The sequence below is a fragment of the Heloderma suspectum genome, chromosome 1, assembly GCF_057233095.1.
Source record: "Heloderma suspectum isolate Gila_16-S chromosome 1, 16-S_ref, whole genome shotgun sequence".
Taxonomy (NCBI): Eukaryota; Metazoa; Chordata; class Lepidosauria; order Squamata; family Helodermatidae; genus Heloderma; species Heloderma suspectum.
The window spans coordinates 15,962,236-15,974,593 of NC_139458.1; the positions used below are offsets into that span (position 1 = coordinate 15,962,236).

At 44.9% G+C, this 12,358-nt stretch overlaps 1 protein-coding gene across 2 annotated transcripts in view; it reads left to right on the plus strand.

Annotated features, from left to right (window-relative positions):
• Positions 1-12,358, plus strand: part of MTHFD1 (methylenetetrahydrofolate dehydrogenase, cyclohydrolase and formyltetrahydrofolate synthetase 1) — a 98,953-nt gene that overhangs the window by 14,667 nt on the left and 71,928 nt on the right. For both annotated transcript variants that reach the window (XM_084836901.1, XM_084836894.1), the window contains exons 2-7: positions 1,556-1,640; positions 4,966-5,025; positions 6,592-6,645; positions 7,592-7,728; positions 9,040-9,140; positions 11,338-11,474. In XM_084836901.1, the coding sequence (XP_084693027.1) occupies positions 1,556-1,640; positions 4,966-5,025; positions 6,592-6,645; positions 7,592-7,728; positions 9,040-9,140; positions 11,338-11,474 (574 nt within the window). The remainder of the gene's footprint in view (positions 1-1,555; positions 1,641-4,965; positions 5,026-6,591; positions 6,646-7,591; positions 7,729-9,039; positions 9,141-11,337; positions 11,475-12,358) is intronic.

Sequence of the window (12,358 nt, forward strand, 5' to 3'; positions counted from 1 at the left end):
ATGCTAACCCACGGTACGTGTTGTTGAATTCTGGGTTGTTGTTATGTGCGAACTCAGCTGCACTAACAAACCATGGTTTGTTAACCATGAACCATCCAGAAAGACAACCAATGGTTTATTGTTGGCTTGTGAAATCTGGGTTGTTTAAATCATGGGTTGTTATTATATGCGAACCCAGAACCATGGGTTGTTCATGGGTTGTTTCACCAGGCTACAGATGTGGCAGGCAAGAGTGGTAAAAAACCCGCAGCTGATCTACATGGTAGTACTATAGCTCCGCAAAGGCATTTGGGATGCTGGGAGGGAGTGGGTAAAAGGAGAAGGGAAGCAAACAACCTAGGAATTGAAAAAGCTAACCATGGTTTGTTTGATCATTTGCCTGACAAACCCCAGGTAGGGCAACAAACCATGGGCTGAATAAACCATAGGTTGGTGTTACATGCAAATCAGGTCACTGGCTTAACCAGGATTGGGAAAAAATACTGGCTTAACTAGGGTTGGGAAAACAAATTAAATTCCATGATGCCAGTGTTAACTTTTTAGGACCAGGCACAACAACACTCAGTTTTTAAGCACTGCCCCTGAATAAAAACATCAGGTTCCTTCCTGGAAGTCAGCGTCATGTCTGGGCCTCCTCCCCATGCCTGGGGTAATGTGTTGATCGATTGGAATTTTGGCTTCCACAGGCCATCCCACTTGCATCTTCACAACTACTTCATCAAACACTGTCAAGAACTAAAGGCCAAAAATGGGTTACAGTTGTTATACCTTTCAATAAAAATAATAACAATAGATGTCTTTCTTATCTGCTGTTGCATCCTATGGTCACCAGATGGCACAGAAATGCGATTATGATTAGTTTTGCAAAGGAGGAGTATTTGGGGTGGGTTGCACATTTAGAATGGATGTAATATCAGTTGGCTTGTCAATTTGATATTTGTCTCTTGTGCTAGTTTTTAAAATCTTATTAGGTTTAAATGAACTATGAATGTGCCCAGCTCTGTCTTTCTAGATCAGGTATATCATAAACAAGAAGCTATTTATGTATCTTCTTTTATATAAGAATGATTTGAAATTTCTTTCTGCTCTAGTGTGGTGTAGTTTTTAGAGCCAGGGTTCCTCAACCTGGTGCCCTCCAGATGTGCTGGGACTGCAACTGCCATCATTCCCAGCATCTTTCACATCATTGGGCTATGCAGTTCTAAGACATCTGGAGGACACCAGATGGGAGAAGGTTGTGTTAACATGCTAGACTAGGAGCGGGGGGGGGGGGCAGCTTCCAGTCCCTATTCAACCCTACTCAAGTAGTAGCTGAGAGTTCCTGTGAGCATATACGGAGTTTTTTTCCCCTCCCCAGTGATTAACATCAGCCCACCATTACCTACAGTGTGTGGATTTAAGGATTAGGCCTCCCAGAACAATTGATGTAGGTTTGAGTCCTGGTGCATCTCTTAAGAACTTGACTCCCCCTGCTGTCTTTGCCTGCTCCATGATTTGTGATTAATGCCTGCTCTCTTTCTCTCCCTCCCTCTACCCCAACCCCTTTCTCTTCTAGGCAAGTAAGGCAGAGACTGAAGAACCAAGTGGCAGAGATGAAGGAGAAAGTCCCAGGTTTCAGGCCAGGCCTTGCAATTCTGCAGGTAGTGGCTATTTATTTATTTGTTTGTTTGTGACACTTATATACTGCCAATATAATAAAATCCCTCCACGGTTTACAATAAATACCAAAATCACATATAAAATACAATATTGAAAACACAACAATAAAAACACTTCCAGTTACAATGAAAGCAATACAAGGGGCAGTAAGATGGAGTGAAATGATTAATTTAACAACAACTCAGGGAAAGCCTGGGTGAACAAGTGTGTTTTCAGGAGGCGTTTAAGAGATGCCACATTTTCTGCCTCCCCAACTGCACAAGGGAGGGTTTTCCGAAGGGTGGGTGCCGCTACCAAGAAGGCCCGTCATCAGGGTATGGCATGGCAATATTCTGTTAGTTTTGGAATGACCAGCGAGGCCTTACACAATTTATTTGACCAAGGCAGCTGCTCATGGGCTCAGGAATACAGGTTCTTATCTTTTTGCACCAATGCAGGAACCAAACCCCAGCCCAGTTACTGGCACAGCACCAGCCCTTAATGCATCTCTGACACATAAAGATTTTATTTTAGGTTCAGCAACTGGCAACCAAATAGAGGGCCTTTTCTGTGGTGGCACCCCCACTTTGATATACAGCTGTCTGTGGAGGTTAAGGAGCCAGGTCAAAAGCGGGCAAATTAAATCAAGCTTTTGAAACGACGGGAATTTGGCGACAGGAAGGAAATTGGCATTTTTATTATTATTTAATAGATTATGTATTACTTACCATATTTAAAATATCTCTAGGTGGTTGATATTTCTAAGCACTTTTTAGTGCTACAGAGCATAAAACATGTCAAATCTGTCCTCAAGCTAAATTTGACCCTTTTAATGTGGCACTTTGCCACTGAATTTCAGCAGCAGACCACCAGTTTTTTCCCCAGCAGCCCACAGAATGCAGTCCTCGTGGGAGCCTGGAAGGGCAAAAATGCTCCCCTCACCCCGCTAAAGTTGCCCATTTCTGTTTTAAAATAACAGATTTTGTTTTAAAACCGCTAAATAGGTGATGCGAGACGCATGACACAGCACTCCAAAACAAAACAAATGACCAACGATAGCATATCCAGTTTATAAATGTATAGATTTTAATTTAGAGATGTTTTGAACTTCTACTGCTGTTTTTTCTAGCTTTTCACTGTTTTCAATCAGCTTTTATTGAGTTGTCTTGTTTTTAAGATGAGTTTTATTGTTTTTATGCATTGTGGGCAGCCTTGTAAATTTTGTTGAATTAAAAGGGAGGGTAAAAATGCTTTTAATAGATTAGTATTTGTGGTGGAGGTTTCAATAGTCCCTTGCATCCTGGATTCCTCCTTTCTGCAGCTAGATCTGCAATTGCTCAAAGGTGGGAAAATTTAAATGGTCTTCTGGAGAATAATTGGTTAAATAGAGTCTGGACAACAGCTTTATTAGAAAAACTGACAAGTACATTAAAATATGTAAAAGGAGAACAATATATGGACGATTTTGAAGAAACTTGGTTCCCCTTATTTATAAATGTAGAAAACTCCTTATATAATCCTCCAGAGCATCAATTGAAGTTTTGGAAAGATATATTGACAGATTTGTCATCAAGGAAGTAGTAAATACAAAATTAACAATTTTAAAATTTGATATTTTTATTACATAGCCTAAATGGCAATGATTCCTGATACAACCCATTATTTAATGTTGTAACAGATGGTAAGACGCATCCTGTTAGGTTTTTTGTGGTTTTGTTCTCCTCTTTTTGCCTTTTTCCCCTTTTGTTTCTGGTTTTTTTTTTGTTATGGGTGTTTTTTGTATGTAATTTGTATTACTGAAATAAAAATAAAATTAAAACGACAGCAGTCCCTTGCATCCCAGCCCGTGCACCTGGGCACACTACTGCAACTCTGCAGCAGTGTTACCTTGTTGTACGGGAGGGATGATGGCCCAGAGAGAGGACAAAGTCTCTGTCCCACAAGCCAGGCACAAGATGCTACTTGAGCTGGCAGAACAGTTAAAGAAAATCGGTACGATTGGGCATGACTCAGAGTACCATTAAATGGAAAGTCCAATCGGCATAAATGAATAGGATTTACTTCCAGATCACGGTAATGATCCAAAGGTCTCCTGAATGCAAAACATTTCATTATCTTCTATGAGAGTAACAACCATTGCATATACAATGCATTTCCCCCATAGATGAGAATGGAAAAAGATATTCTGCATTGGTACAGCAGTTGATGGTGTGCTTCCGAGCCAAATTTAAAGTGCTGGCTTTAAACTTTAAAGCCTCAAATGGGTTGGGCCCAAGTTACTTAAAGGACCATCAACCTTCCTGCACTCTGAGGTCGTCAAGTGGTGGCCCCCACCTGAAACCATCAGGCCCCTTCTTTGAAGGTCTTCAGGAAAGCTCCGAAGACCTTCTATTTTTGCTGGCCTTCCATTAGTGTCTTGGGCTGTTGGTTTTATTGATAATTTCAGTTTTAATTGATTTTTATTGGTAATCTGTTTTTGTGGAACTTCTATTGAATATGCATTTATTTATTTTTATTGTATCCACTTTGTGTGGTTTTTATTTTGTACATTCCCTTGGGAGGGTTCTCAAAGGCAGCCTAAATATAATTTTAAATAAATAAACTATTGGCGTTGGTAGTAGCTTGCTCTATCACGGGGCTGGCTAAATTCTTGGCAAGACCCGACAGTAGTCTAGGGGCTAGAAGTATATTTTGGCCCACAAACATGTCCCCTAAAGCTGGCACCATCTAGCTGTTATGGAGCACACATGCTGAGACATAGAAATACATACAGGTATGTACATTTTTTCTGCCAACCTAGCAGTTCGAAAGCAAGAAATTGCAAGTAGATAAATAGGTACCGCCTCGGTGGGAAAGGTAACAGCGTTCCGTGCACCTCGGTGTTCAGTCATGCCGGCCACATGACCACAGAAGCGTCTTCGGACAGCGCTGGCTCTTCGGCTTAGAAACGGGGATGAACACCGCACCCTAGAGTCGGACACGACTGGTTGGGGACACCTTACTTTTTTTTTTATGTACATTTCATCATGTATTATATACAAAATACAGAATCAAAGGAGAAGCGCAACAGAGTTTTGTTGTATACCTGTCTGAAGCTACAAGTTCCATTACCACTTTGTGTCTTGAAACACCAGCAGCCACTGTTTCTTCTCTGCAAAGCAGCCTCGGGGAGGATGTTTGTAGGAGAGAAGCAGTGGGCGGAGAAATACTTAACCTTTCCCCACCCACCAACTTCCTCTCCCAGTTGGAATTTCAGACCAACATTTCTCAGCTTTGAGAATAGCTGAGGCAGTCTTATCTGACTTTTTTCTTATTATTATTTTCAAGGTTGGTGATCGGGATGATTCAAACCTCTACATTAGCATGAAGCTGAAGGCTGCTGCTGAGGTAATACTTCTTCCCATAGCATAGGATTCTCTGTGGAACATTTCATTCCCTCTGCTCAACTTGGCCCTGCATAGAGAGGCTGGGAGACACAGCTGCTGCTTTGCAAGCAGAAGGTCCTGGGTTCAGTCCCTGACTTCTCCAGGTAGGGTTGGGGAAATTCCTGCCTAAAGCCCCGTAGATCCATTGCTGCCAGTCAGTGCTGACAGTACTGGGCTAGATGAACCGGTGATCTGACTCAATATAAGACATCTTCCTATGTTCCCGTGTGGTCCATGTTGCAGCCCAATGAATAGCATTGGTGAGCGTGCTCCATGACCCAAGAAGAGCACCTTGGTGCTGTTTCAGCAGCATATGTAGCACTGATAGTGCTACACTCTTCTTCCCACTCCCAGGGTGGAAAGAATACTGCAGCACCATGGCAGCTGCTCCTCCCAAGCTGCACAAGGCTAGGATAGGTGTACCTCAGTACTCTGGGAAGGAGTGTTGTGGTAACCCAGAGGATAACAAGAAGTTCCAGCACTCAACAACTTGCACAGGGGCAGTTGCTAATTGCTCCAGATGAGGGGCTCATTGCACAGGTGGTTTAATGGAAGTTGTACTGAGGAAAAATACCTGTTAAATTTGTTTATTTCTAGTTATATCCAGGACCAGGGAGAGAAGAGCACAAGATGAGGAGGTGTTCTTGTGTTCCCACACTGCATTGCAATGGTGGACAATGATACTGCCCTCGCACCATGGTGTGAGAAGACAGGGTGTTGCCTGGTTGCAATATAAGGATGTGTTTTCTTGCCCTTGCCCAGCAGACAAACATTTTCACTTCTGTAGGCTCCCTCTGAAAAATTGCCAAAAGCAGCATCGCTTTTTGTGGAGGGGGAGGAGGGGCAAAAGGTTTCAGCTCACTTCTGCCTATGAGGGTCCTCATGGACCTTACAAAATAAGAATGAGAGAAAGTTTCAGCAGCTGGGATTGTTTAGCTTGGAAAAAAGGAGGGTAAGGGGAGACATGATAAAGGTGTACAAAAGCATGTGTGGTGTGGAGAATGTGGACAGGGAGACATTTTTCTTCCGCTCTCAAAATCCTAGAACCCAGTGGGGTCATCCTATGAACCTGATTGGTGGGAGATTCAGGACTGATAAAAGGGAGTTCTTCGCACAGCACATAGTTAAACTATGGGATTCACTACCACAGCATGTAGTGATGGCCACCAATTTGGATGGCTTTAAAAGGGGGTTGGACAAATTCCTGGAAGAAAAGGCTATCCATGGCTACTAGTCCCGATGGTTATGTGCTACCTCCAGTACCAGAGTCAGTGAGCCTATGTGCGCCTGTTGCTGGGGAACATGGGTGGGAGGGTGCTGTTGCACTCATGCTCTGCTTATGGGTTCCTTATTGACAGCTGGTTGTCCACTGTGTGAAGAGAATGCTGGACTAGATGGACCCTTGGTCTGATCCAGCGGAGCTGTTCTTATGTTCTGATGTTCTTAAGAAAATTATATTGGTGCTTTTCATCTAATCATGTCACAGCTCATAATGCCTAATGCTTCTTTTTGGCTTTTTTTTTTCCAGATTGGGATCAATGCCAATCACATCAAGCTGCCAAGCACTGCAACAGAAGCTGAGGTAATCCATTTTGCTAGAAGTAGAAAAAAAATCTTCAGAAAAAACCCTGAGGGCTGGGGAGAATATTCAAAACAGCCCAGTGAGGACAGAGAGTGCTCAGAGCACACAAAAGGCTTACTGATTTGAGAGGAAAAATATAGAAAACCAGGGGGAAAGGGGGAATGGAATGGAGTGTCTGGAAAAGGAAGGTGGAGGAAGGGACACAGATATAAAAAGGTTAGAGACCACCATTTCATTGTCTGGTTAGGACATTTCCTGGTGCGTGCTGAGAAGCTGTTTTTAAATGTCCCCCTGAACAGAAAGGAGAGCTGCCCATAGAAATCAATGGACGAACTCAAGATTTTAATGTAGCTTTAATTAGACAGCAGTGTGTCCACCCTACCCATCTCCCAAAACACCCCAATGAGGGCTGAGCATGCTTAGTGAACACAGAACTGATTGTTGGTAGAGGGAAACAGAAAACTGGGGAAGGGCAGGGTGGAGTGGACTGGAGAATAGAACAGAGTGGGTGGAACCCTGAACAGAAGCACTTCACTTCTTGACAGTTTGTTGTGGTGCCCCACTTACACAGACAGATTTTCTAGCAGAAGTGAACATATGAAGTTGCCTTGCACAGTCTGTTTAGCCCAGTAATGTCTGTAGTGAATGGCTGCAGCTCCTCCAAATTTAGGGGAAAGATCATTCTCAATCTTTTTAATTGGTGGTACCTGGATCTGAACCTGGGACCTTCTTCTTATGAGGGATGTGAGCTGTCATTGAGCTATGGCCTCTGCCCTCTGAACAGTGAGACTTTCTTGCTCTCAGAAAGCCCATTCACAGTTGCAGAATCGTTGGTAATGGAAACTAATGGGTATATCTGAACTTTCTAGCATGAATATTCTAAAATGTTGTTCTGCCTGATATATATTTTTTTCTCCTTGCTCTGTTCCTGTTTTTAAACACTTAGGTGCTGAGATGCATTAACGGTCTGAACGATGACCCTGCCGTCCATGGCTTTATAGTACAACTGCCTCTGGATTCTAATAAGCCCATCAACACTGAGAAAATAACCAATGCTGTGGCACCTGAGAAGGATGTGGACGGGTAAGCTCGCTGCCATAGTGAGCGTATAGTTTCCTTGGAAATAAAAACTCTTTCACTCTCCATCTTTAAAACAATGGCTTCCATTGTTCCTTACAGCTTTTATCTGGTTGTTGGGAGAAAATGTATTTCTAATATGTCACCTCCACGTTTGGGCTCATGCAATCGGGCTGTGTAAAACCTACAGGTGTTTATTTGTGAAGGAAGAGTGATACTTTATTAAATGAAATCATCTGTAGAATGGTTTATTCTGCTTTCATATTGGTACCTTGCTTTCCTTGCCATTCTGTTTCCCTTCTGTGTTGTGTCTTACTAGACTGTAATATTGTGAGCAGGGACTGTTTTGTTTTTTGTTCTTAATCTTACAGCATTTAGAAAAGTTTAGGTGCTGTAACAATAATAATGATAATAATAATAATATTCATTTCATTTCATTTCTGTAATGCCCAATAGTCAAAGCTCTCTGGGCGGTTTGCAAAAATTACATTCTACAAATACAAGATAATAAAATCATAACATGAAATCTTTAACATAGAAAACAATTTAAAATAGCTAAAACACCGTTCAAATAAAATACCAGGACCTGATAAAACAACTGACATTAAATGCCCCATCATATGCTGTCTAATGGCTGGGAGCAGAGGAAAATCTTAGGGCGCAATCCTATGGGTTGCGCCCTGGGTACTCATAAGGCCCCGAACCCGGAAGCATATGAGTATCCTATGCAGAGAGGGAGGTGCCTGTGCCTCCTGCACTGCATTTTAGCTAGAGGGGCAATTTTGCCTGTCTAGCAGAGGCTTCAGGGAGGGGGAGGGAAAGAGGCTGGGGCAGCGACAGGAAAAGGCATAAGCCAGCTTCCCTGGGTTCTTCCCCTTCCAGCCCCTGGGAATGCCTCCTTTCCACCATCTCTGTGCTCCATTGTGTGGTTCTCTCTGCACCAGCTACAAGGGGGAGAGGGAGGGGAGCGTGGATTCCTGGCTCTGAACTCAGAGTCCTGTCTTTGAGCGCGGACGAAGAATCTGAAAAATCCTATGTCCCACAGGCGCTGTCTAGGGAACATAGGATGGCGCTGAAAAGATGACAATGTTGGCACCAGGTGGACCTCAGTGGGTAAAGGGGTATCAATCCAGATCTTCCAGAATGATAAAAGATTTCTGCCTTCATTTCCTTATAATTAAGTTGAGCCCCAGCAGTTGAATTTGAAATCACTTCCTAGGACCGATCTACATGTTGTATGGTGTACCAAAGGAAGTGATCAAATTTTGGATAGCTTCATATTCTCCCGAGACCACTGACTCTGCTGTTTTGTCTCAGCTTGAGCAGCATTAATGCAGGGAAGCTCTCGCGTGGTGACCTCGGTGACTGCTTTATCCCGTGTACACCAAAAGGATGCATGGAGCTCATCAGGCAGACAGGTGAGCAAGGAGGGGATATGTGGGATCTTGCATTGGCACGACTGAGGGTGCTGCTGAGACATGCACACCTGGGAAGGATGATCATCCTGGTGTCGAGGGAATGCATTTTTGCCGTGGTAAGACCAGTCAGGGAAGGGCTGCAGCTCAGTGGTAGAGCCCTGCTTTGCTGTCTGTCTGTCTGTCTGTCTGTCTGTCTATCTATTTAATTTCTGGATTGCCCATCTGGCCGGTCACCCAGCCACTCTGGGCGATGTACAATAATACAATTTAAAACAGTAAAATTACACATTAAAACATCATTTAAAAATACGCTAACCCACCCCAAATGCCTTTAGAAAGTCCCAGGTTCAATTCCCAGCATCTCCCTGCCTGAATAGAATCTTGCCTGAAACCCTGGAGAGCGACTGTTAGTCATTATAGAGCAGATGTAGGCAACCTGGTGCCCTCCAGATGTTTTGGACTACAGCTCCCATAACCCCTGACCATTGGCCATACTGGCTGGGGATGATAGGGTTGTAGTCCAAGACATCTGGAGGGTGCCCGGTTGGGGCAAGCTGATCAGGAAGCACAACCAGATAACATGTAAGGATAACATTGTTGGAACAGACCAGAAGTCTGTCTAGCTCAGTACACTGTTTCTGACAATGGGCAGCCAGATGCCTAGGAAGACTCTCAAACAGAGCATGGTGGGGGCAGCCATCTGTTCTTTGACCTCCATCAGCTGGTAAACGAACATCCTGTTCTTGGCTGCTGTGGCTAATAGCAACCAATCACCCTTTTCTTCATTAAAGCCATCTGTGCTACTTCCATTTTACCACACCTTGTGGCAATACATTCTGTAAGTTAATCATGGCACTTCCAATTTCAAAGCTGGGGTGAAAGGTCTTTGCTAAGGGAGAGCCTGAAGCCCTCCTGAGCTCTAAACTTGAGAGGAGGTCCTGGGGCTTCTCCTTGGCTGTGTTGTGCTTTGGAGGGTTTTATAGTGCAGCTCCGGGGATGGTACCCTGCTCCCCTTCTCGCTCCAAACCTGAGATGAGATTTGGTGGTCTTAGTGCTTCCAAAGTGCAGAGCGATAGAGACAACTTCCAGCCTGGGCTTGAAGCTGGAAAGTGGTGAGCTGGGCAGGGCACTGTCCTTGATCTTTTGCTGAGCCGCCCCCCTACTCCCCGCCATGCAGCAGGAGGGTAGGGACAAGACCATGGCAGCCACAAATGTTGGGCTGGCTACCAAGACCAGCCAAAACATATGAATCCCTTCCTGTAATACTAAATTATTATTGCCCAAAGTTGCCTTGGAGACGTATTCCTGAGGTTTGAAACTGCATGGGGCATGATGGCAGGGAGTGCACAACCTCAGGCCCCGGGGGCTAAATCTGGTTCCCCTCTCCCCCAACCACCGGTCGTTTGATGGTTTCCTGCCTATTGTGCAGTTTTCCCCCCATTCTGAAAGGTTGAAATGCCTCTCCTAAGGCTTAGTTACAGGCAGTGAGAGCGTTCAGCTACAATATGCTGTTGTATTTGTGTGCATGTATGTGTGTGGGATTGCCCAGCCCCCTTTTGCCTTTGGCCCCATTCACTACTGGAATGTGGCCCCTGAGAGCTTCTCCAAAATAGAATCCAGCCCTTGGAAGAGGTTCAACACCCTGCATTATGGGGAGTAGGAATACCGCCCTTCTACCAGGTTAGTCTATTTGATCATCAAGCCCAGTATTGTCTGCTCTGACTGGCAGCAGTTCTCCAGGGTCTTGGGCAAAGAAGGGACTGTAAGAACATAAGAGCCCTGCTGGATCAGACCAAGGGTCCATCTAGTCCAGCATTCTGTTCACACAGTGGCCAACCAGCTGTCAATAAGGAACCCACAAGCAGGGCATGAGCGCAGTAGCACCCTCCTGCCCATGTTCCCCAGCAACTGGTGTACATAGGCGACTAGTAGCCAGTGATACCCTTCTCCTCCAGGAATTTGTCCATCCCCCTTTTAAAGCCACCCAAATTGGTGGCCATCACTACATCCTGTGGTAGCGAACTCCACAGTTTAACTATGTGCTGTGTGAAGGACTTCCTTTTATCTGTCCTGAATCTCCCATCAATCAGCTTCATGGGATGGCCCCACTGGGTTCTAGTACTTTGAGAGAGGGAGAAAAATGTCTGCATGCAGAGCTTCTGGGGCTTGGATGCTAAACCTGAGTTCGGTGTTTCAGGTGTTCAAGTGGCGGGCAAAAGAGCCGTGGTGATCGGGCGCAGTAAGATAGTCGGGTCTCCAATGCACGACCTGTTGCTGTGGAACCACGCGACTGTGACCACGTGCCACTCCAAGACTGCATCGCTGGCTGAGGAGGTAAGGCCGGGAGACTGTTCCTGTGGTGCTTTTTCTAAAGAACAAAGCAACTTCTTTTGCTGGCTCCATGTTTTTTGTGGCCTCTGATCGTTTGTAGGGTGGTGGAGCGCTTTTGGATTTGCCCCCACCAAGCTGTCCGTGACAAATGTGTGTTGTGCGGGCTGCTGCCTCGTACTGAGACAAATCCAGGCTTGGCATCAGTGCAGAGCAGCCTTAGGCAGCTGCTGGGCCTTGATACCTGCCCTGCCTGCCCCACATACCAGCGTTGGAGCTGCTATTTTAATTGGGCCACAAGGCCCATGATGTAGCATCGTTCCGGGGCACTGTGGGAAATTAAAATGGTGGCTGAGGCTGGGGATGTATGGATTTTGTTAAATCCGTTCCAGCTGTGTTTCTCAGATTGTCAGGCATATTTCATTCCGTCATACGTAGGGATGTTAGGATTGTATTTAATCTGGTCCGTGTTTTCGGGTCTGCTGTTCCCAAAAGCAAGGATCCCACGGGTGACAAATCATGTGAGCAAAGGGGAGAAGAAGCAGCTGTGGGCCAAGGATGACAATCCCCCCTGTCATAGATGTAAACTCCACTGAAGTCAGCGGGCTGGGCAGGGGCGGGAGGGGTAGTTTCCAAGTAAGTGCATTGAAGGGGATGGGAGACTGATACTCTAAGCAGACGTACAGTGCATTCCTATGCAGGCCTACTCAGAAGCAAGCCCCACTGAGTTCATTTGCACTTACTTTCAGGAAAGTAAAGGGTTATGTGTATTTATGAACCCACACTCTGAGTCCGCTTTACGATATGATCCAGAAGTCAGTTCAGCCAAACTCCCTCTTTTAAAGTTGATTTTCATCCTGTAGCGCTGATGCTGGATTCTAAACACTCTG